Source organism: Vombatus ursinus, unplaced genomic scaffold (genome assembly GCF_900497805.2).
Source record: "Vombatus ursinus unplaced genomic scaffold, bare-nosed wombat genome assembly UNPS02014791.1, whole genome shotgun sequence".
In the NCBI taxonomy this organism is placed as follows: Eukaryota; Metazoa; Chordata; class Mammalia; order Diprotodontia; family Vombatidae; genus Vombatus; species Vombatus ursinus.
This window is the reverse complement of record NW_020954569.1, coordinates 1,250,931-1,275,458: the sequence shown is the minus strand read 5'-3', so window position 1 is coordinate 1,275,458 and position 24,528 is coordinate 1,250,931. Positions and strand designations below refer to the sequence as shown.

At 38.4% G+C, this 24,528-nt stretch overlaps 1 protein-coding gene across 1 annotated transcript in view; it reads left to right on the top strand.

Moving 5' to 3' along the window:
• The window catches only part of PHLPP1 (PH domain and leucine rich repeat protein phosphatase 1), a 278,132-nt gene that overhangs the window by 211,561 nt on the left and 42,043 nt on the right, over positions 1-24,528 (top strand). Inside the window, exons 10-12 of the mRNA XM_027869097.1 lie at positions 5,666-5,821; positions 20,449-20,649; positions 23,630-23,792. Coding sequence (XP_027724898.1) covers positions 5,666-5,821; positions 20,449-20,649; positions 23,630-23,792 — 520 coding nt within the window. The remainder of the gene's footprint in view (positions 1-5,665; positions 5,822-20,448; positions 20,650-23,629; positions 23,793-24,528) is intronic.

The window sequence follows — 24,528 nt, the reverse complement described above, 5'->3', positions numbered from 1 at the left end:
AGAGAGCCTCAGGATTAGAAGGGACTTCAGAAGCCATTCGGTACAAACATGTACCTGAACAAAAATCCTCTCTACAAAATACTGGCAAACAATCAGCCGGCCTTTGCTTGTTGACTGCCAGTGAGAGAGAGAGAGCTCCCTTCCAGGACCATCCGTTCTACTTTTGGATAGCTCTTGTAATTAGGAAGTTCTTCCTTCAAGCCTGAATTTGCCTTTTAGCAGCTTTCATCCATCCTTTCTGGTTCTGTTCCCTGGGCAGAACTGTCTTATCCTCGTTAGATTTTCCTTCTCCAGTCACATCCACCATTTCCTCCAGTTCCTTGGGATGCAATACATCTGGCCTAGTGACTTTAATTCATCAAGGATGTCTAGGTTACCTTTTTACCATCTTCTTAATTTGGGGCATCAGCCCACGGGGAACCATTTTTTGTCTGTTCTTTCCACACGAAGCTTTTTCTCCTTTCAGAGAAAACAAGCTCAGTAAGAATTGAGCAATTCTCGCTTCTTTCTGTCATGTGTTGTTTTATCATACACCATAAGCAGCAGTCCTCATACCTTCTTGATACTCTTATCATTTTACAAAATCTTTTTTCTTGTTCTTGGCATTCCTAGCCAGCTTCACGTCATTCAGTTCAGTAGAACTCCAGCCTAAGTCATATGGAATGGTGCTGTGCTTTTGAATTCTTCCTCCATTATCTGCCCTCAAGGCCATCATCTTCACATATGTGTTTGAATTTAAATTGATTGATGAGCTCCCTCTTGGGCTCTTTGGATAAATTCCCTTTTTTGTTCTCATCAGATTTTTTTTTAAATTTATGTTTTTAGAATTTTATTCTTGAGTTTCCTGCCCACCCCAGGCCATTGCCTGTGTAGAACTTTAGTCCCTAAGATCTCATTTATCTTTTCTCTTTACCCCTTAAATCTGTTCTCCCCAAATGTAGGGTGCCTGTCAGTCTACACCTGGCTTTCCTTCCTTTCTTTATCACAAATTCTAATTTGGATTGTCCATTTTCTTTCCAGGTTCTTATTTTAGCTTATTCTTATCCCTTGTGGGTGAGAATCAGATCTAGGATGGCAGTCGTTTTCTCTACCTTTTAAAGGCTCAAATTATCATTAAAGCAAGTCATAGAATTGTTACAGGGCCTTCTTTGGTCAGAGAGTGAGCTCCAGCAATGATCCAGATGATTGAAGTTTCCCTCGCATGACAATGTGATGTCTACATGCCAAGCTTGTTGACTTTCCCCAATTATTTACTCATCTGATCTGTTCCTTTTGACTAAGGTATAGCATACCTTTCTAGAACCATGTTCCAGTCCTGGGTCTCATCCCACCAGCTGTCAGTGACATGGGAAAATAGCTTCCTCTGAGCCAGGATGTCTAGTTTGTCTTGCTCATTCCTCATACCTTGTGCTTTTGTGTGTAGACATCCAGAGCAATGGTTTTGTTGCTGGCTCTTTCCTTCGATTTTTGTGAGTCTCTGGTTGTCTCTACTGCTATTCTTTTTCCTCCATTGTGGCTTCTGTCTGTTGTAGGGGTTCTTAAGCTTTTTGAGTTTCATGGACCCCCATAGCAGTCTGGTGAAGCCTGTTGCCTACAATTATAACTGAAGGGCATGCTAAATTTCAGTTAGAGGTTAGTAAAAATTAAGACTTACTTTTTTTTCCTTATCTTTGTCTGTCTGAATGAATTTTCTTCTCTTTTCTCTTCTTTTTCAGTATAAAACCCTTTTGATTAGTTTTTCAAGACTCCAGGCAAATTCATTCTTAACAACTTTTAAAAAAAACACCAAAGTACATTCTATCTCTGGCCAGAAACATGTCATTCCTATATTTTAAGCTGGGCTCCAGTAATCTGAATCCTAGCCTTGCAGACCATGTTTGTTTGTTTGTTTGTTTTTAATTAATTAATTTATTTTTAATTTTCAGCATTCACTTCCACAAGATTGAGTTTCATATTTTTTCCCTGTCTCTCCCCTCTCCCCACCTCAAGACATCATGCATTCTGAATACCCTTTCCCCTAATCTGCCCTCCCTTCTATCACCTCCCCTCCTTTATCTCCTTCTATTTTCCTGTAGGGTAAGATCGATTTCCATGCCCAATTTGAGACACACTGTGTTTTTAAAGAGCAGTTCTCTTCCCAAGTCTGCCTTTTTCTCTTTTCAAGCCCTTGCTTCTATAGGTCAGCATTCCTCTGTGCCTCTTTAGAACTTTCTTCTTTTTTCTCACATTAAAGCTTTTTCCCATTTTTTTTTAAAGCAACACTTCATTCTGTCAAATAACCTGAAAAGTAGAGAGACATTCCTCCAGCCTCTTTGCCTTCTATTTTAGGATTACGTCCAGAATGCACTGAGATCATAAATAACCAGTCCTGCCCACTATGAAGACTGTTGCAAAAGTCTTCTGTTCTCCATACTTGCTTAGTAACTCTATTAGAGAACTTGCTAGAATCTGACCTGTAGAATTTCCTCAAATAAAGTTATTGTAAATGTCTCATCTTCTCTCTCCCCTCAACCCTCCCCTCAAGACTCCAGGTAAATTAATTCTTAACAACCTTTAAAAAAAACACCGAAGTACATTCTATCTCTGGCCAGAAACATGTCATTCCTATATTTTAAGCTGGGCTCCAGTAATCTAAATCCTAGCCTTACAGACCATGTTTGTTTGTTTGTTTTTTTAATTAATTAATTTATTTTTAATTTTCAGCATTCACTTCCACAAGATTGAGTTTCATATTTTTTCCCTGTCTCTCGCCTCTGCCCACCTCAAGACAGCATGCATTCTGAATACCCTTTCCCCTAATCTGCCCTCCCTTCTATCACCTCCCTAAGAGATTCTCATTAACAAGCTGATAAAAGTCCACACTTAATTTAAGTACGTAGAACTTGCTACATCTTTAATTGTAATAGTCTCCCAGGTAACACCTTTATGATATATGAAATATCTGGAATTTATTATCTATATTCTAGCCCTCAGGGGCAGTTAGGTGGCACAGTGAATAGAGTACTGGGCCTGGGTTCAAATCCAACCTTAGACACTTACTTAGACACTTAGTAGTGGTGTGACCCTGGGCAAGTGACCTAACTGCTATCTGTCTCAGTTTGTTCAGTTGTAAAATGAGGATGATAACATCACTTACTTTCCAGAGTTGTTGTGAGGATCAAATGAGATATTTGTAACACATTTATCACAGTACCTGGCATATAGTATAGAAATTCAATAAATACTTGTTGCCTTCCTTCCTCTGTTAAAGACACAAAAACAAAAGACAATATAGCTGACCTTTAATCAGAATTTTTCCCAAAGATATTTAATCTTAAATTTATTTTATGTTAATGGAAACTGTTTTAGGTTATTATTATAAATAATAATAATAATAGCTAACACATATAATATTTATAGAGGCAGCTACGTGACTTAAGTAGATAGAGCTCTGGGACTGGAGTCAGGAAGATCTGAGTTCAGACACTCACTAGCTGTGTGACCCTGGAAGAGTCACTTAACTTCTGTTTGCCTTAATCTGCTGGAGAAGGAAATGGCAAACCTCTCTGGTATCTTTGCCTAGAAAATCTTATATGGGGTCACAAAGAATTGGACACGAATGAATAACAAATATAGTATCTATACTATGTGCCAGGTACTATGCTAAATGCTTTATAAATATTATCTCATTTTATCCTCATAATAACCCTATGGGGTAGGTGCTAAGAAACCCAAGCTTAGAAAAGTAGCACATTATATGAGGTAAAGTCTCAGTGTTGAAATTCAGTGTGAGATAGGATAAGCAGGAGAAAGGGAGAGAATTTCTTACTTAAAATTTATTTTAATGAATGTTATATTTTTTTAAATGTAATTGGGAAATAATTAAATAAATAAAAATATTTTTTAAAAATTCAGTGTAAAAATTTTAGCTGTATTGGATACCAGTGTTAGAACGGATTACATCTTCTGCCTGATTAATGTATCTCTTTGGGGAGGAAATCAGGTGATAAATACATATGTGTACATGTAAATATGTATGTCAATATATCTATCTATTTCTATCTTTCTAAAATGTTGACAAAAGTTATGTGTTTTTAGTCTATACTGAACTAGATTAGCTAATACTATCTTAACTAACTCTTCCATAGTATCTTTCTCAGTCCCTCACTTTTAGTATTATGGCTAACATCTGATGTTATTGGTTACAACAGTTATAGAAACCACATGCCACTAAAATGTGGTTTTATATCTTCTCATGCAACATTTTTCTTTCATTTTACTTCTAATCATCAATAGAAAAAGAAGCATGCCCAGGCTTGCAAATAGCTCTTCAAATATCAAGATAGAAAAACAGAATAGATGAATTTCATTCCCAACACAATATATTCATTCTAGCATTAAACAAAAACAAAATAGGAAACCTACAGTCTTCTCAAAAAAAAAAAAATCCGAATACATACAGGTTGGGAGAAAAAGACAAAGAAAAAAATATGAGTCTACAAGTGAAGAAAGAGTGGTATAGCTTTTTCTGTATACATCTAAAAAAAAAACTTTCAAGGGGCAGGTAGGTGGTAAAGTGGGTAGAGAACTAGCCCTGGAATCAGGAGGACCTGAATTCAAATCCAGCTTCAGACGCTTAATAGCTCTGTGATCCTGGGCAAGTCACTTAACCCCAATTTTCTCCCCCCCCCCAAAAAAAACCACTTTATTGGCTTAATTAATAGCTAGTCAAAAATATTTGTACTATATTTCTGTGCTAAGCACTGAAGTAGGTGCAATAGAATAGTATGATTGATTCCTTAGTGATTAATTAGGTACCTACCATGTGCAAGGCATGATGTAAGAGACTAAGGATGTAGACAAAGACTAAACACTTCCTGTCCTTAAGGAGCTTCCATTCTACTAGAGGAATATGACAAATATACAAAGAATTAAAAGGGAGATAGAAATCTTGCTATGAAAACTTAAGATTAGCATTTTTTATTTCCTTCCTGCATACACACATCTCTTTTTACCCATTCTTCCATTTTGTGACCCTATCATTCAGCTTCCCTTTTCTTCTTCCTTTCCTATTTTTTCTCCTCTTTTATTTAGAGGAAAACAGATGTGTTTACCAATGAGTATGCCATGGTTATATGTAGAAAAAACACACCTTAGAATTGTTCAGTTGTTTTTCAGTCTTGTTTAATTCTTCATGCTCCCATTTGGGTTTTTCTTGGCAAAGATGCTGGAGTGGTTTGCCCTTTCCTTCTCCAGCTCATTTTACAGATGAAGAAACTGAGGCAAATAAAGTTAAGTGACTTACCCAGGGTCACACAGCTAGGAAGTGTCTGAGGCCAGATTTGAACTCAGGAGGATGAATCATCCCAACTCCAGGCCCAGCACTCTAAGCACTATGCCACCTAGCTTCCTTAAAGTAAATTACTGACAACTTGGAGTAGAACTTCCTATAAATACTTGAGAGTTCACCACCTTTTATTTCTTTAAAGTTACTCAAAAAAAGAAAGGAAAAGTTTGAGATGGAGATAAACTCCTACCTTGTGTTGAAACAGACTTTCTGTTTCTCAGATCATTTTGATCCATGCAGCTTTGGGAGATGGGGGGGTGAGGAAGATTTGGCTATATTTAATTTTTTAACTGCTTCTCAATCCCTCCCTTTCTAAATTGATTCTGTTGTTCTTCACAGCTTGTTTTGTAATAGTAGTCTTCGTAAACTGCTGTTAGGGCATAACCAGCTAACCAGGCTACCAGAAAGACTGGAGAGAACCCAGGTGGAAGTTCTAGATGTTCAGCACAACCAGCTTGTGGAGCTACCACCCAATCTGCTGATGAAGGCTGACAGGTAACAGAGCAGCAGTAGCAGCCGATGCTGTTGTTTACATTAAGACTTTTGTGTGCATGGAGGCAGGGGAGGTGTTAAGGTGGGGGGTGCAGGGAGGTTTGGAGGGGAGTGGTTTGGAGACCACAGCTAACATTCTGTCTTTTGTGTGGTGTTTGGGTGCACCATCTTCAGGATGGAAACCAAATACAGTTGCCTGGATTTTGCTTTTTGAGGAGCCTGTCACCTCATTTGGCTTGTGTGAACCTTCTGACTTGTCTTTCAGTTTTAAACTGTGTTTCTGGACAGATTGCTGCAAATGTGCTCTCTTTCTTAAAACCAGTGATACTATTTTCCCCTGCTTCCTACCCATTGAGAGCCCACATTTACTAATTTTGCTCCTTTCCCAAAATACAGCACAAACATGGTTTTGCTAGAAATAGGCCACAAAACCTGTATGTGCTTAACAGAAAAATCTTGAACATCATCTAGAGAAGAACAGTGTTAAACTGTGTGTATAGGTACCTGTGGAGACAGGGTATAAACCAGAGATTCTAAATGTACTTTTGTGTTTGAATGAAAGCATACAGTGCAATGCAGGGCGCTTCTATTTTAACTTCATTATGGTGAGAGTCTTCTTGCAATGATACATTTGTGACTTTTGGTGGTAGATGTTGATTGATTTGGAGAAGTGCCTGAATTTTTTTGCCCATTCTTATCTGTATTGAAACATTTGCTTCAATTTACATATGTTGTCTTCTTTTAGAAGAAAAAAAAATTCCCATTTACAGAGAATTTAAAATGACTTTTTGTTTATTTAAACATTTCTAGGTTTTATGAGTTATTGCTTTATATGGAATCTTTCTATATGGAATAATACAGAGCAGACTTAGAACTCCAAACTATCTTTGCCTCAAAATGGATGAATTCAGCAAACATGTATTATGTATCGTTTGTATGTGTGATGCATTGTGCTATGGTAGACATTAGTGATACAGACATTAAACCAATCCTGTCTCTTAATTCAGAGAGCTTACAATCTAGTTGGGGGTATAGTATACACACACACACACACACATATTATATAAAGGGGGATTATATAAAGGAGAGGTCCAAGCAGAGTAGTATCAGGAATATCAGAGGAAGGCTTCACTTAGAGCTGAGAAAGATCAGGGGGAGGTTTAATGGAAGAGGTGGTATGTGGAGTGGGCCTTAAAGGAAAGGAAGGATTGAAATGCACAGACAATTCCAGCATTCAAGTGATGGCATGAAACAAAGGCACGTGGAAAAGAAGACGGACGACATTGGAAAATGGTGAACAATGAGGATATATTAGAACAAAGAGTGACAGCCAGGTAAGGAAAGGCTGGAAAAAGGTAGATTGAAGATAGATTAAAGAGGACCTCACATGCCGGGGTAAGGACTCAATACATTTTTCCACAGGTAGTGGGGAGACATTGAAGGTTTCTGAGCACACAAGTGATATAATCTCCATGCAGCAGGTAAAGGATATGTTGGAAAGGCAAGAGGCTAAAAGCAGCGAGACCAGCAGTCCAGAAAGAAGTGATAAGGACCTGAATGAAGATGGTTGCCATGGGAATGGAAAGGAGAGAGGAGGAGAGTTCTAGATGAATTGATTCTTCCCTCCCCTTCACTTGCCAGTCCTAAAGAGGACTCTAAGGTGCCCAAGAAACATAATGGCAAACGTAATTGATGACATTCTCCTCAGGGTTCCAACACTTTTAAATTGTATGACTTGTTGGTGGCCTGAAAGTTAATTTGCTACCCATCCTCAGCTAAATGGCCTCACATTCCCCCAAAAATAAAGCTTAGGATGCTTACTAGTTTGGCATTTAAGACCTTTTCTGTTCTGGTGCCATTGCACTTTGCCTTGTCTCGCATCACTCCCTCTCACATGCCCTACACTACTACCAGAGATGCTTTAACTTTAACACAACCCTCACTTCCTACTCCCATACCTTTGTACGTGCCATTCTTTTTTTTTTTTGGTGAGGCAATTGGGGTTAAGTGACTTGCCCAAGGTCACACAGCTAGTACCTGTCAAGTATTTGGTCTGAGGCCAGATTTGAACTCAGGTCCTCCTTACTTCAGGGCCGGTGCTCTATCCACTATGCCACCTAGCTGCTCCCATTCATTTTTTTTTAAATTAATTTATTCATTTTTAGTTTTCAACATTCACTTCCACAAGATTTTGAGTTCCAAATTTTCTCCCCATCTTGTCCCTCCCTCCACCCCAAAATGGCATGCATTCTGAATACCCTAATCTGCCCTCCCTTCTATCTCTCCCCTTCTTCTCTTATCCCCTTCCATTCATTACTCCTAGAGTGCTCTTGATCTACCTCATTACAGCATTCCCACGTACATGTGCACACCCATACATATATAAACACATACACATATACACAAGTATACACATGCACACAACACATACATACGCTGTCTCTATTGAAATCCTGTACATCTTTTGAGGCTAACCTGAGGTGGGGGATTCAGTGCCCCAGGGATTCCATCCATCTCCCCACCCTCAGTGGAGGGCATCTTTCCTTCTGTTTGCCCTGAACAAGACAGTTGCTTGCTCAGCATCCAGTCTTTATTGAATCAGGCCACAGCAATAGCCAAATCATCCAAAAGATGCCAGAGTTTCTGCAGCTGGTGCATCAGGAATGAAAAAGCATCCCCTTGGATCATCCTTTTGATGGAACTTCAGATTTAAAACCATGATGGTATCCAAAGGGTGTCTGCCATTTTGATAACCAAACATCAAGTCTTACATTGGGCTTTTTTCTTTACCTCTCAACTTTCCCTGCTGTAGCAAGTCTGAGTATGATCTGTATCATCTTAATTGCTTGATTTTCTAAAGTGTTAAAACTTTCAGGTAGCATCCATTGAATAATTCTGCACTGCTTTGAAAGCAGAAAAGCAGTTGGCTTGTCCTATAACTAGGTAGGCAGCCAAGTTATTTCTGTCTTCTTGACTTTTAGTGATTACTCCCTCCTAAAGGTAGATCTGATGTTCAAAGTATTTACACTGCTTTATGGTAGGTCATTTGGCTTATGATTTTGCTGCCTTTATTTAGCTTTGAATGTTGTTTTATTTTAACTTGCATTTCAGTAATGCTCAAACTATAGAGACAGATGCATGAAGTGTGAGGGGCCATATGTTGCTGAGGATTTGGCTGTGAGTTTGTATCTTTTGATCAGGATAGGATTTAGTTCTATTGGTCGAACTGGAAAATAGTCCAATCTGGACCATATTGGCATGGATCTCTCTCTTCCCATCTCCCATTCACTTGATGGTGAGGATTTTCTTGGCTGAATGTAAGACCACAGGGACTCTCAGTTAATCAGTTCAGTTTTTACTGGCAGATGCTGCTGGGAAAGTAGATAATTCCTAAGGGTCACTAGAGTGTGTCAGGCACCGCCAGGGGCACTGCTGACCTTCTGCTCCACACCTGCATTCTGGGAAGTGACTGACCTCCTGTCCACTCTGCATCTTAACTTTCATTTGATGGCTGAGTCCTTTCTTCTGGTGAAGTCAATTCAATTTACTAGGATGGTTTGACTGCTCAAACAAAAATGAACAATTTAAAGGGGGGAGGGGATGGGAGAGTATAGAGTACTGCTGCTCTTTTAGCTATGGATGATTTATATATCTATATATATAGATAGATTTGCTATATCATTTCCCCAGAAATGCCTTTAAATGCTGTCTTTGTGTAGACAGGATCAAAAACAGACTTTACTCTTTCATACAGATAAATTAATATGTACTCACTTATCTATATATATGTAGTTAATTTATATATTTAGATTCTGCATAGTTAATCTGCATATTAATTTGTAATCTATAGCTAGTGTAATCTATATATATATAATTTATAGCTAATATAATTTATCTTTATATAATAGATTTATGCATCTCTGTGCAGGTATAGATATAGGTGTGATAGTCTATTCTTAATCCCCTCATTACAAAGATAGGATTCATGTATTTGACATTTCTGAGGAAAATGACATTCAATATAGATATCTGTGTATCTACATAGATATGCAGATACATGCATATTTTTATCCCCTTACCACAAGGAGAGAATTTGAAGATATATAGATATGTGGAAATAGGATGTAGTTATATAGAGATATAAAAATCTTTTTCTCTCTTCACGACAAGGATAGGATATAAAGGCATTTCTGGGAAATTATAGATGTAAAAATGCAGCAGGAATGTTGTGTGTAAGGTTTTATAGTTAGGGGACGTATAAAAATGTAGGAGGGAAGGAGCCCTGTGTTCACCCCTTTCAATGCATTGGGATAATTTATAACCACTGTTGACTAGATTGGTGCTGATTGAGAGGAAGCCAGCCAGTGACAGAAGACACAGGAATGTGAGAAAACAACAGCCTAATTCCCTTCCTCATCCAGACCACTCCTTCAACATAAGAAGCACGTCTTAGGTAGCAGTTTGGGAGTATAGGGTGTACACTGCTGTTGTAGAAACACTTGATTAATGGTCAATACTACTGAATCCTTAGACTGCTGCTTAGTATGTCTTTTGTCGCTCTGTAAGTAATTACAAGAGAGAGGCAATACTTCCTGCTGGAGCCAGGCTATCCCTAAGTGGGTCATTGCCTTCAAATGCCCCATTGTGATAGCAGCCCTGGAATGAAGACCATTCTTGGTTTTATGTTTAAGTATCCTTGGGGTGCTATCCATCCTCAGACTGTAAGTGTCAATGACTTACGGTAGAATAATGATTAATGTTTTGGAGAATGGGGACATTTAGTTCAGTACCTGCTGAGTAAGATTATTCAGTCAACAAACACTTATTAAGAGTCTCCCATGTTCCAGGAGCTGTGCTAAGCACTGGGGAGAGAACAACACGAATGCAATCCATCCTCCTTCTCCTCCATCCTCCTCCTCAGGGAGCTTATAGTCTAGCTGGAGGAGGCAGCATATAGATAGAGATATATGCAAAATAGAAATGAAGGTATGAAAAGGCATTCACCAAAGGCTTACTTTATGCAAAGAACTGTGTTGAGACTAGACAAAATTATTTGAGGGGAAAGGCTCTCCTAACTGGAGAGATTAGGAATGGTCTCCTGTAGAAGATGGCACTGTAGTTGATCTTTAAAGGAAACTAGAGACTCTGAGGGTTGTAGATGGAGAGACCATGGGGGACAACGAAAGCAAAGATACCCAAAGGTGGAAAACAAGGTGTTGGTTATAAGGAACAAGAAAAGAGCCAGTTTGGCTAGACTGTGGCGTGGAAGGAAGGGAGTCATACCAGAGAAATAGGCTGAGAGCCCTTGAAAAGCCAAACAAAGGAGTTTTTTATATTTCATCCTGAAGATTATAGGGACCCACTGGAGCTTGTTGAGTATGGGATGACATGGTTAGACTTGAGCTTTAGATTCATACATTTGGCAAATTTGTAAAGGATGGATTAGAGAGGGAAGAGCTTAGGGCAGGGACATCAATGAGGAGGCTACTGAAACAGCCCAGGTGAGAGATGATGCATGACTTGAGTAGGATTGCAGTTGGGTGTGTGGAAGTAGAAAGATAATAAGGCATGTGAAAGTAGAAAAGTCAAGATCTGGCAGCTGAGGGATACGTGAACAAGGCACTGCGTAGTCACAATGAGCTCCTAGCTCACTCAACCTTCTCATTCTTTTTCATACTGTTGTGTAGCTATGCATCCCCCAACTTGTACCATCAAGTTGTTTTTTTTTTACCCAAATGCAAAACAGTATGCATAGCCGTCTTGTTTTTATATTAAATTTAGCTTTCAAGATCTTTGAGCATAATAGAGTCATAGACAGAGAGCTGGAAAATGCCTTAGAGGCTATCTCTTCCAAGCCACACATTTTACAGATGAGGAAAGAGTCACAGGAAGGTTGTGATTTGCCCAGGATTATGTAAGTAGGGATCATCAGAGGTAGGATTTGAAGCCAGGTCCTCTGTCGATAAAGTCCTTGCCCTTTTCCCTGTGCCACATTGACAGATTAAGTATTCCTCCCAATGCAAACTTGGTAAGTGTAGCATTTGTCTAAATAATAAAGGAAATGGGGAATGTTTAGTCTGGAGAAAAGAAGATTTTGTGTGTGTGTGTGTGTGTTTGTGTGTGGCAATCGGAGTTAAGTGACTTGCCTAAGGACACAGCTAGTAAGTATCTTGTGTCTGAGGCAGATTTGAATTCAGGTCCTCCTGACTCAGTACTCTATCCACTGCACCACCTAGCTGCCCTGGAAAGAAGATTTAAGGAGAAGAAAGGCTCATAAATTTAGAGCCAGAAGGGATTTTAGATATAAGATAATACAATTTTTCACTTTACAGGTAAGGACATAGGTCTTGAGAAGTTAAGTTACTTTTTTGAGGTCACAAGGGCAGCTAGGTGGTACAGTGGATAGCGCACTGGGCCTGGAGTCAGGAAGACTCCTCTTCCTGAATTCAAATCTGGCTTCAGAAACTTACCAGCTATGTGACCCTGGGCAAGTCACTTAACCCTATTTGTCTCAGTTTCATCATCTGTAAAATGAGCTGGAGAAGGAAATGGCAAACTACTCCAGTATCTTTGTCAGGAAAACCCTAAATTGGGGCAGCTAGATGGTGCAGTGGATAGAGTACTGGCCCTGGAGTCAGAAGGACCTGAGTTCAAATCCAGCCTCAGACACATAACACTCACTAACTGTGTGACTCTGGACAAGTCACTTAACCCCAATTGCCTCACACACATAAAAAAAGAAAAGAAATCCCCAAATGGGGTCACAAAGAGTCAGACATAACTGAACAACAGTGGATGTAGGTAGTGACAGTTGTCTCCAAATTTTTGAAGTATCCTCCTATAGAAGAGGGGTGACTTGGTGGAAATGTACAAAGAAGCAAATTTCTGCACAATACAAGATACATTTGGGGGGCGGGGGGCTAGGCAATGAGGTTGCGTGACTTGCCCAGGGTCACACAGATAGTAAGTGTCAAGTGTCTGAGGCTGGATTTGAACTCAGGTCCTCCTGACTCCAGGGCCAGTGCTCTATCCACTGTGCCATTAGCTGCCCCCAGATAAAGTTTTCTTAGCAATTAGAGCTATTCAAAAATTGGATGGGCTTCCTTTTAAGAAGTAGGTTCCTCCTCACTTTGAGGAAAGACTCAACACACACTTGTCAGTATGTTGTAGAGGAGATATTTGTTGAGGTACTGGTCGGACTTAGTTCTTTAAATCCTCCTTAATGCTGAAATTCTCTTAATCTGTTCATTTGAAAACTGCAATTCAAGACCTAACCCTTCTAGATATCAGAGCAAATAATCTTAGGCTTGCCTACTTGGGCTCTTTGGCGAAGGCAAATTGAATTATTTCTTTAAAGAGAAAACAGATTTGAAGATTTCTGAGCCCTGTGTCCTGGCTAGTAATTTGGTTCTTCTACTTTGAGAAAATTCATAGAATCATAGCTCTAGAAGGATAGGATTTTAGAGCCAGAAAGAATCTTGGAGAATATCTGTTCTAAGGGTTCTTAACATCTTTTGTGTCATTCATTCCCTTCGTAGTCTGATAAAGCCTAGAGACCCCTTCTCAGAATACTGGTTTTAAATGATTAAATAAAAAACATAGGATTACAAAGGAAATCAATTATTTAGAAATATATTTATCAAAATTGTTTTAAAAACCAAGTTCATAGGGGCAGCTAGGTGGCGCAGTGGATAGAGCTCCAGTCTGGAAGTCAGGAGAACCTGAGTTCAAATTTGGCCTCAGACACTTAACACTTACTAGCTATGTGACCCTTGGCAAGTCACTTAACCCCAATCGCCCCAATCACCAAAAAGGGGAAAAAAACAACAACAGCAACAACAAACAAACAAAAAAAAAAACCAAGTTCACAGATTCCAGTTTAAGAAACCCTGGATGCCAAACCCTTTGCTTTACATATGAACAAATTTGAGACCCTCTTACATTTTGACATTGTAGTATAAAAGACATGATCAAGGACGTATATGACTGGAAATGGAGATGAGCTGTCATGGACTGAGAGTGTGGATCACAGGAGAGTCCGAATGTTGTTCTAGTGTCCATAAAATAATGAAGGAAACAAAGCATATTGGATAAATTCTCTAAGGGTGATTTATGGAAATACATTAGAATGTGAGCCTATAGAGGGCTCTTTGTATCCCTAGTGCTTACCTAGCATCATGGCTGGCACATGGTAGGTTCTTTAAGTAGATTTTTGTTGATTTTTGAAGTGGAGAAAAAAAATCAGATAATATCATAAATATAGCTAGCATTTATGTAGCAATTGAAAGTTTATAAAGTGCTTTATATATGTTACCTCTTTTGAGCCTCGCAGTAACCCTGTGAGGTAGATGCTAATAATATCTCCATCTTACAGATGAGGAAACTGAGTAAGAGAGGCTAAGTGACTTAATCCAGAGTCAGACAGCTATTTAGTAACTGTAGCAGGATTCAAACTCTGGTCTTCTTGAATTCCAACACTCTATCCACTGTGCCACCTAACTGCCCCCATGAGAATGAGAAGACAGAAAGATGTTCTCATCTGTATCAAGTAAATCAGTTGTGGATTCATTGAAATAATAGGAGGATGAACTAAAGCATTTAACTCAAGCTATGATCTAGGACTAAAATAAATTAGGTTGCCATAAATGAAATGTTTTTATTATAATTGAAAATACATCTCCAGGACTACAGTAGTACTGCCACAGCTGCCAATGTATTTAGCCATAATAGGCTACCTTTCTATTTCATAGAATCATAAAATCTCAGAATTAGAGGAGGTAACTCCAAGGTCATCAAGTCTGAGCCTCACCTGGAAATACCTTTTAAAAATTCCTGTCAAGTGATGATCCAGCTGCTGCCTAAACCTCCAGTAATGTAGAGCTTACAACCTCCGAGGCAGCCCAGAGCATTTTGGGGCAGCTCTGATTATTGGGAATTTTCTCCAGAAACTTAAATCTGCATCTCTGCAACTTAGGATAATAGATTTGCAGATGCCAGGGACCTTGGAGGTCATCTAATCCAGTTCCCTCATTATACAGATGAGGAAATTCAAACTTGGAGAAATCAGAATGACTTGCTGTAGTGGGATTCCAGCTCAGCTCCTCTGGTTCCAAATCTAGCACTCTTTCCACTGCACCTCGATGCACTATTATTTCTAAGATAAAATATGAACTTAGCATGGCCATTTAAGGCCTTCTGCAACTGCCTCTAACCTGTATTTCCAGCCTTATTTTACATTAATGCTGTGTGCACACTAGGTTCTAGCCAGGCTGAGCTACAGGCTCTTGACTGATTTTGAAATCTCTCTCTCTCTCTCCCCCTTCCCTCCCCTCTCATGTCTCCCATCTTATCTTTCTCTTTAAGAATCCTACCATAATCTTCTTCTAGGGTTCAACTCAGGTGCCTTCTCGGTTCTTTGCTACACCCCCAGCAGAAAGTGCTCTCACCTTCCTCCAATTTTCCTGGTGTGTGTTACAAGCAATCCCCTTTCCCTACCAATTCTTCCCCTCTTAATTTTATCCCCTAAGAGAATTTAAGCTCCTTCAGGGCAGAGCTTGTCATTTTTCATCATTGTGTCCCCATGACTTAGCACAGTGCCTTACACATAGGAGTAACTTAATAATTTTTTTTTGGCTAATATAGAAATTTTGCTAATTTGAAGTTTACTATCTCTAAGATTTAGATTTTTAAGGTATATATTATATTCTCTTACCCCTATAAGGTAGAGGTGATATCAAAATAGTAGTCTTATCAGAGCCAAAATATAGGTTTAGTCTTTTTTTTTTTTTTTTGAGTCATGTCTGACTCTTTGTGACCCCTTTTGGGTGTTTTTTGTTTGTTTGTTTTTGGCAAAAATACTGGGACAATTTGCCATTTCCTTGTCCAGCTCATTTTACATATGAGGAACCCAAGGCAAACAGGGTTAAGTGATTTGCCTAAGGTCACACAGCTAGTAAGTGTCTCAGGCCAGATTTCAACTCAGGAAGAGAAGTCTTCCTGACTCCAGGTGCATGGCTCTATCCACCTAGCTGCCCCCTATAAGACCATCATCGAAACAGCACTAAATTGAAATTGAAGACATTCCCATCTATATGGAATGTTTGATAACCCTGATGTTTATAGGTCAATTTGGTAAAATGTTAAACCAAATTCTGTTGCTTCACATCCTACCCACTGTTGGTGGTGGGAAAAGTAGAGAAGGCTATATTGTCAGGAAAGTAAAGGATAGGATTTAGCCCTGAGATTTTAAAATGAGCAAGAGTGGTAAACTACTTAAGGAAAATCTCCATGAGCCAGAACAGATGAACAGAATGTGCCAAGGAAGAAGAATACAGAGACTCAGAAAGCAGGAAATGGATTTGTCTCATTGCTGTTGTTGCTGGCTGTTTTCCAAATGCTTCAGGGCAGGAACTGTGTCTGTGTGTGTGCTGAGTGTAAGAAATGTCACACTTTTTGCTAAGCAGATTTTTTTGGAGGTGAGTACCATACAATTTATGAAGTTATTTATATGTGGTAAACACTGGTCTTAATAGTATTTAAGTGATACATCAGCTGACCCGAGGCAATAGAGGACTATAAAACTGTCCTTCAGGGAAAAAAAATTAGCTTTTTTAAATATACAAATAATAATGGGAAAAAAAGGATGGGAAAAAGAACATTACATAGGGCTTTGTGCTGGTAAGAATCCATTGCCATGAATTTCAGAAGTACTAGAGATCTTTGGTAGGCCCTCAGTAAATATTTTATGATGATGATGTAAAGCTTGTGAAACCACAGTATTAAACTTGACTGGATTAAGCATTTTTCCTCTTTTATAACCTTGTGGGCCACAGCTGAATCTTGAGTAATTGATGTGAGATTCTGTATCTACTACGTCATAGATAGATACCCTGGTTTTTTCAAAGTTAGAGTCACCCTATCATTTTGGCCTGTTACAAGCACTAGTGTGCTGGAATGTGGCTGCTTTTTCCTTTTAGATTAGTTTACAAGTTGGCTTTAAGGCTTTATATTTAATTTTAGCAAAAGTGGGGTAGGCTGATGTGATTGGGACACAACTCTTGGCACGTGAAGCTGTTTCTAGTAGCCATTGTGAGGGAGGAGTTAAGGTTATGGATATTACTTCACAATGAATTAAGTCCAAAATACCCTTCAAAGTAGGGTGAAGGACTTTTGGGGGGGACTTCGAGAGAAAGGAAACTTACATGAAGTAGGGGTTTAGATGAAGTTTAACAGAGCAATACTTGGTTTTGGTGAGTTCAAAATAAAAAGGACTTGTTTATTCCAGCAAATTAGTTATATGTGATAGACCATTAAATCTTCTTAGTTTGTCTGCTACCAAAGATGTGAGGAGGAGAGCATTTTGTACTTCCAAGGGATGGACGATATTGGGGTTTTCAAAAACATTGTAATCACTGCTCTCTTTCAGGTCAATGGTGTGCTCCTTTGACTATTAAGGAGCAGTAATTAAGGCAGGCTTATTCAGTTCAAATGAAGTCCTCTGGAATTGGCTGACCAAAAGCTAGCTAACCTAGTTTCACTTCCTGGAGGGGGCTCCCCCTCCCCTCCATTTTTCATAAAGAGAATACATAGTTACATAATTGTAGTGGGCAAGTATCAACATGATAGGACTATGAATCTTTTTCAAAATAAGTTTACTTTTTTCATCCAGAAGCTGTGAAATATTTGTAAATTCTTTTAGTAGTCTGCTAGGGAGGTATCTTTTTGTCAGTGTTTGCATTGTTTTCCAAATATCCTTCAGTTTATCTGTTTATCTTTTTTTCCTTTTTAAAATTAAGGGAAAGGAAATCAACATTTATTAAGTACTTACTGTGTGTCAGCCACTGTGTGAAAAATGCTTTACAGATATTATCTTACTGGATTCTCACATTCCTGTGGGAAGTAAGTGCTGTTATTATCCCCATTTTACAGTTGAGGAAGCTGAGGCAGACAGAAGTTAAGTGACTTGTCCAGGGTCACAGAGCTAGTAAGTGTGAGGCCAGATTTGAACTCAGGTCATCATGATGCCAGAGCCAGTGCTCTATCCACTGTTCTACCTAACTGCCTAAAATAATTCTCTTTCCATCCAACTCCATATGTCCTAATCAGTTTATCTTAAAGCTATTTTTTATGGATTTCCCTTCTCCCCAAGTAGTCTGGTTCCATGATGTTTCAGAGTGCTTCAAATTTAGGACAAAACAAAGGTTGATTATTTTGTTCTTAGTTATTCTTGGTTTTTAGTTTTTAGTTGGCATGGTTTGTATAGTAAGTAGCATGGGAACTTAAAGAAAATTATATGTGCTCAGTCTTCAGGACAAAGGGATGATGAAGTTAATCTCATTCCGCTTTGAGGCCAATTTTAGAATTTGTATCAGTGCAAGTTTGTTTTTTCCACCACAGCATGCTCTACTATAATGATTTCCCATGGTTTTTTTATGGTCTGTGTAGCCTTTTCAAGCTTCCTTATTTGTTTTTTTTCCTTCAAGTCATCTGAATAAATGTTTCACTAGTGGGAATTGTTCTATTTTGGGAAGGCTGCTTTTTCCCTAAATGTGGTTATGATGTAGTGGAAAGAGCATTAGATTTGGAGTCAGAGGGCTTGAATTCAAATCCTGCCTCTTCCTATTTTATTGCCTGTGTTGTATATGGCCTTGGACATATCATCTTCTCTTACTGGACCTCAGCTCACTTCTGAGGAGTTGGAATGGATGACTTCTGTGGTCCCTTCTCATCTAAATCCTATAGTGCTAGAAGTAATGTGAGAATAATTAAATTAGTGGATTGTCGCCTTGTTATCTCCTTAATCTGCAGCTTTCATTTTACCTAGCAATATAAAGATGGCATGAATAAATATACACTTTTACCTTTCACCTACAGTCCTCATTGACATCCCTCACTCTCCCTTTTTAAAAGGGACTCTGCTCCCTTCTTCCATATAAGACATAGTTAAGGAGTTCAGGCTCTTTGAAGACACCAGCAAAAAAGGTCAGAGTTAATTTTGGAAGACAGGAGAGACTTGGGTTCAGGAATTTAGACAGAGGATCCATGTGTGTTAGTCCTTTTAAGAAGAATATTTCCCACTCCCCCAAACCAGCAATTTGGGGTATAAGTGAAGCCTTAAGAAGATACTAAATAAAAACTAAATAAAAAAAAATAAAAATGAAAAAACTAAAATAAAGGAAAGCCTAAAGGAAAAAAACCCTGCCCCATGCTGCCCTTTTCTTTGGAATGCTTTCACACTTCACTATTTCAAACCTGTGGATGGCAGGAACCTTCTGGGGAGATTCTAGTAGATTGTGGGTTTTCTTCCCTTTTTTCCTTAGACTCTTGTGAGCATCCGAAGAATGTCTCTCTACTACTTTATACCCTCCCCCTTTTCAATGACCCTGTTCCTCTTAGGATCCCAGGTGCTCTGATTTTTAACTTTATTGTATGTTCTGATCACTGATGTAGGCTCTAAATTTACTTTGAAACTAGGACTCTGAAAAGGAATCCTGGGCAAAATTTGAAAACTTCACATCCCATTGTTTCAAAATTGTACTCTCCTGTGTATTAGTGTCCACTGGAAGCTTTGAGCCTTTACTATGAACTTAACACAAAATAAATATTTATGTGCCATGAAGAGTGGAATTTTAAAATATCCTTCATTGTGTATTCTCATTGTGTGTTTTGGCTGAGACTGCTGCCTACTTTGTCTGATTCTGGCCTTAACCTCTGCTTGTTAGTGTCCCCCTTTTTCATTAGTTGACCAAAGTGAGGTTTGTTCCAAATCCATTTAGCATTTTGTATTTGCCTATACAGTTGACAAGAACTTTTCCCAATAAGAGTTGACTAAGATTAAGGTGTTCTAGGAAGGGGTATTAAAATAATCTTAAATTTGATCTTTTTTTCAGTATATCAGGAAACAAAATGACAGTCAACAAAATATAAAATTGATGTGTGTTCTCTAAATATTAAAATATTTCAGTGAAAACATGAGTAAAGATTACAGAGATATATGATTATAATGAGTGAATAGCAGAATTGATGTATTCCTGATCATTTTCTTGTAGGGTAATCTAATACTTACTCTTTATTATACCCAAAAAGAATGCTTTATTCAAAATAAGCAACTATTTACCTTGCATAACTCAGAACTTCAGTGTCAATCTTGGGAAGGTGAGGTGGAAGCATGGATAGGTAAAATGGTCTCTCACAATGACTAACTTTTAATTTAAGCATTCAACTTAAATTAAGATTTATTTCAGCAGGTAGCTTCTGTAGCAAGTTATCACAGAACATGAACTAACTAGAATGTTCTATACATGAAGCTTAACCATTTTTGCTAATAGTTCAGAAAATGCAACATAGAAAATAATAATCTTGTAAGATGGAATTGGTTTCCCATGGAGATGGATCTTTCACACTGTAAAATGATTTTATTGTCTGTCTTCAGACCAAACACTTGACACTAGCCGTATGACCCTGGGCAAGTCACTTAACCCCAATTGCCTAAATACTAAAAAAAAAAAAAAAAAAAAAAAGAAGAAGTCATATAGTTTAGCCCCATCCTTTGCTAGGAAGAGATTAAATAACTTTGAGAGGTGGTGTGTACTGCTGATAAACACAGAAATTTCTATATTCTGATTTTGCAGCTTGAGGTTCCTAAATGCATCTGCCAACAAGCTGGAAACCATTCCTCCAGCCACGCTTTCTGAAGAGACAAGCAGCATCTTGCAGGAGCTGTACTTGACCAACAACCACCTCACTGACAAATGTGTGCCCTTGTTAATAGGACACCCTCACTTGAAGATTCTACATATGGCCTATAATCGGCTGCAGAGTTTTCCAGCAAGGTAAGGGAAGTCCTTCAAATTGCTTCTTTAATGACACTTTTTAAAATATAGTCAATCCTACAGAGTAGGGATGAGAGAAACCATAGATGTATGTTTAAAAAGAAAAAAAAAACCAATTATGTTTCTGTCCTCTAATCATTTAAGTTTGATTAGCACCTTTGCTTTATACCTAGACTTTATCCAGAACATATGATAGTGCTCCTCTGACAGGGTTGATCAAAGCGTGATTAGATCTCAACACTATCACACTGGAATTTGGAGGAAGGAGTTCTAATGCCAGAAGTTCCCCACACGGATGAAAACACATCTTGAACTTCCTCCCCAAAAAACAAACAACAACAGATCTGTTTCTTTATCTAATCACATTCTGCTTTTGTTTATTTTTTTTTCCAACATCCTTCTAACTATTAATCCACTTCTGAGAATGAGACTATAAATCAGGGACATAAAGGCTATCATATGGCTGCTCCTGTATTTGTTCACAAAGGCATAGTATGTTATCTAATTCATTCATAGAAGCAATCTCATTTGTCACAATTCAAATCATTTGTGATTACTACCAGAACTGTAGCTTTGATATTTATGACTCTCTGGCATTTAAATGCAACAGTATTATGTTAACGTTTTTTTTTTAAAGTTTTAAGTATGTACACATACTGAATCCAGTACTGATAGTTTTACTGTAGGACCTTCTTATTAGGATATACTCATTAAACAAGTTTGGACCTTGCACACACCCACATATCAAAGAAACATCCTTTGGGTCTTAACATATTGTGCTGTATTTAATTGCAGCATTTAAATTGTGCCAAAATTAAAATTGTGCCTGGGCTTCTGTATTCTACTACTGTGGAAGATGCTCTATTCATTTTAAGCTTGAGTTATATGTTAGATCCTTTTTCATGGTATTGCCAACCATTAAGTATTGATGACCATGACCCTTTTTTCACAGTTCCCTTACTCATCTAATAGAAATACTATCTTACACTAAAGTCATAAAATCATACAGTCAAGGAATAAGAGACATGAAGGGATCATAGCATCATACAAGCCATCCTTCTGCCTTCACACTACTGAATTTCTAAGCCATTCGGGACAAATGCACATCTGTTCTTTCAGTGAAGATCTCTAGTGTTAGAAACTTAACCCACTCAATAACCTCAGTTGTTCAGGAATCTGCAGTTTCATCAGTCATTCTCCTTCCAGTGGTTCTGATTGCAGCACCGCTACAACTTAGGCTTCACAAATTGGTCTTGCTGAAAAAGGCTGTGGCCTGGCAGTCAGTCCTCTGGTGAGGAACTGACGCTGAACTTGGCCTCCACTGACCCTTAGATGGCAGACACGTGGTCACCTCTCGGATTCATACCCAGAGTCTCTCTAACTAACCCAGAGTCACATGGTGACCATAGAGAGGCCCAGAGAAGTAGCACTTTAACACATTACTCATATCTGAATTACCCTAACTGGAGGAATTCTTCCTTGAGTCCAACTGGGATTTCTCATGCTTTAAGCCCACTTTCACTTGTTCTGTCTTGTCTCAGAGGTAAAGAATACCTGGGCATCATTTTTCATATATTTTAAAAAAAACTTTAATGAACTTTATGTATCTATATCTGTGTATTTATCTATCTAAAAACATAGTTCTTAAGACCTTTGGCCTTTTAGCTTTTCTTCTCCCTGGAAATATTTTCTATGACCTTTATAATTTTTGCTACTCTTTCTGAATCCCTTAATATGTAATGTTTATATGCTCTCCTAAGAGTTTTGTAACTCACAGTGTAGTAGGATTTCCCAGCCCTTACATCAGGCACATATTCTTTTTAGTATGTCCTAGTATCAGGGTGGCTTCATTCACTTAAAAGGATCTGGATCAGTGTTGTACAAATCTGTGAACCTATGCAGTTAGTAATGTGAATTTCCATAGGAGAAATGTTAGGTAACCAAGACATTTTATCTTCTAGAAACAGTTAAATAGCTTCGTATTTGGAGTGGAAAAGTGAAAGATAGGGTAGTAGCAAGAAGATAATTAGAAATTTTTCCTGCTGACTCTTTGAATCACTTAGTACATTGTAAGAAATCAAATAAATGTGAATAAGCAAAAGCTTTAAATTAACATAAATAACTGTAATTATTGGGGAACCTGAAATAGTGAGTACAGAGCTGGCCTTGAAGTTAGGAAGGCCTGAGTTCAGGTCCTGCCACTGACACGTATTGATTGTGTGATTCTGAGAAAGTCACTTAACCTCCTTGTTTCCTGGGCAATTCTCTAAGACCACAAGGTGCAGAGAAGGTACCGACCTGCATTGGTAGAGGGAGTTTTCTTCCCTTTCTCCACATTATTGGGAAATGTGGAGGGAGTGAGGGGAAAAGTGAATAGTGTTAGGGGAAGATGAGTTCTCCACATGGAGGAATGAATGAATGTCAAGTGGACCCTACCTTGGATGGAATTACCCTGCAACAGTACAGAATAGTGGTAGATAGAATGGAATTATATCTGAATGAACAAAGATTTAGATGTTAAGAATAACATTTCCGTTGCCCAGGCTGGAGACATTAGAACACGTATCAATTTTTGTGTAAAAGTATCGACTATCTCTTGAAGACTTTCATCTGAAGGCTGTGCTACACCAGCCTTGAGGCAGAGACGCTAACCGCACAGTCTCTGGATGCTTCATATCCCACTTCCAACTCTTACTAACCGAGTCACTTAGCTTCTCTCTCTGCCTCAATTCCCTCATCTGTAAAATGAAGGAGTTAGATTTAATAACCAACAAGGCCTTCCAGCTTTAAAGATGATTTTTGATCTGTATTCCCATCAGTCTCAGAGAAATCCATTTCCGAAAGAGGCTTGCAAGAAAAGCCTAGATGTGTAAAGCACTTTGCACAGTAGCAGGCATGCATTGGGCACTATATAAATTGAATTATAATTGCTATATGATTTCTCTCCCTTCCCCCATCTCCATGATTTTCACCTTTATAGTAAAATGGCCAAATTGGAGGAGCTGGAGGAAATCGATATCAGTGGGAACAAATTGAAAGCCATTCCAACCACTATCATGAACTGCAGGCGGATGCACACAGTGATCGCCCACTCTAACTGTATCGAAGTCTTCCCTGAAGTCATGCAGCTAACAGAAATCAAGGTATACCTTCTGGTCCCTTAAATGATAGATTTCAGATAATGAAAAATGAATTTGTTTCTTCATTCATCCATTATGTATATTTGAAATTTTGCTTCTCTGATTTACTTGGAATGAAGAATACCTGTTTTCATTGCTCTCTGTGGTTGTAGGTAATATGGAAACACTGGATTAGAAGTTGGGAGAACTGGTATAAATTCTGGCCCTTCTGTTAAGTAGCTTTGTGATGTTGGATAAATTATATAACCAAGTGTCTTGATTTCTCCATTTGCAAACTGGGATTATAGATGAGTTCTATGGGAGTACAATGCCTGGCACATAGGAAGCTCTTAATAAAAGCTTGTTAAAGTGAATAGAATTAACTACTCATTAGGGTTATTATAGAAGTCAAGTATGGTGATAGATATGAAAATGCTTTGAAAAGCCAGAAGTCTGCACCATTCTAAGGGAGACCCTCAATCACAGAGGGACTGAGGGCAAAAAAGAAGAGAGCAGTCTCTCTTTAGAGAGCTGGTTTTGTTTCCCAAGTTCATGTGATCTTAGGAAAAATGCCTCACCTCTCAGGGCTTCATTTTTCTTCTTTGTCTTTAAAATAAGACAGTTGTCCCAGATAATAATCTCTTAATGTCCCTTCCAGCTATGAAATCTACTCTTATTCCTTTTTTAACTTACCTATACTAAAATTCCTACTTCAGAAGCTTGTGCTAGCTGAATCTCAAACTAATAGGGTCACCACACT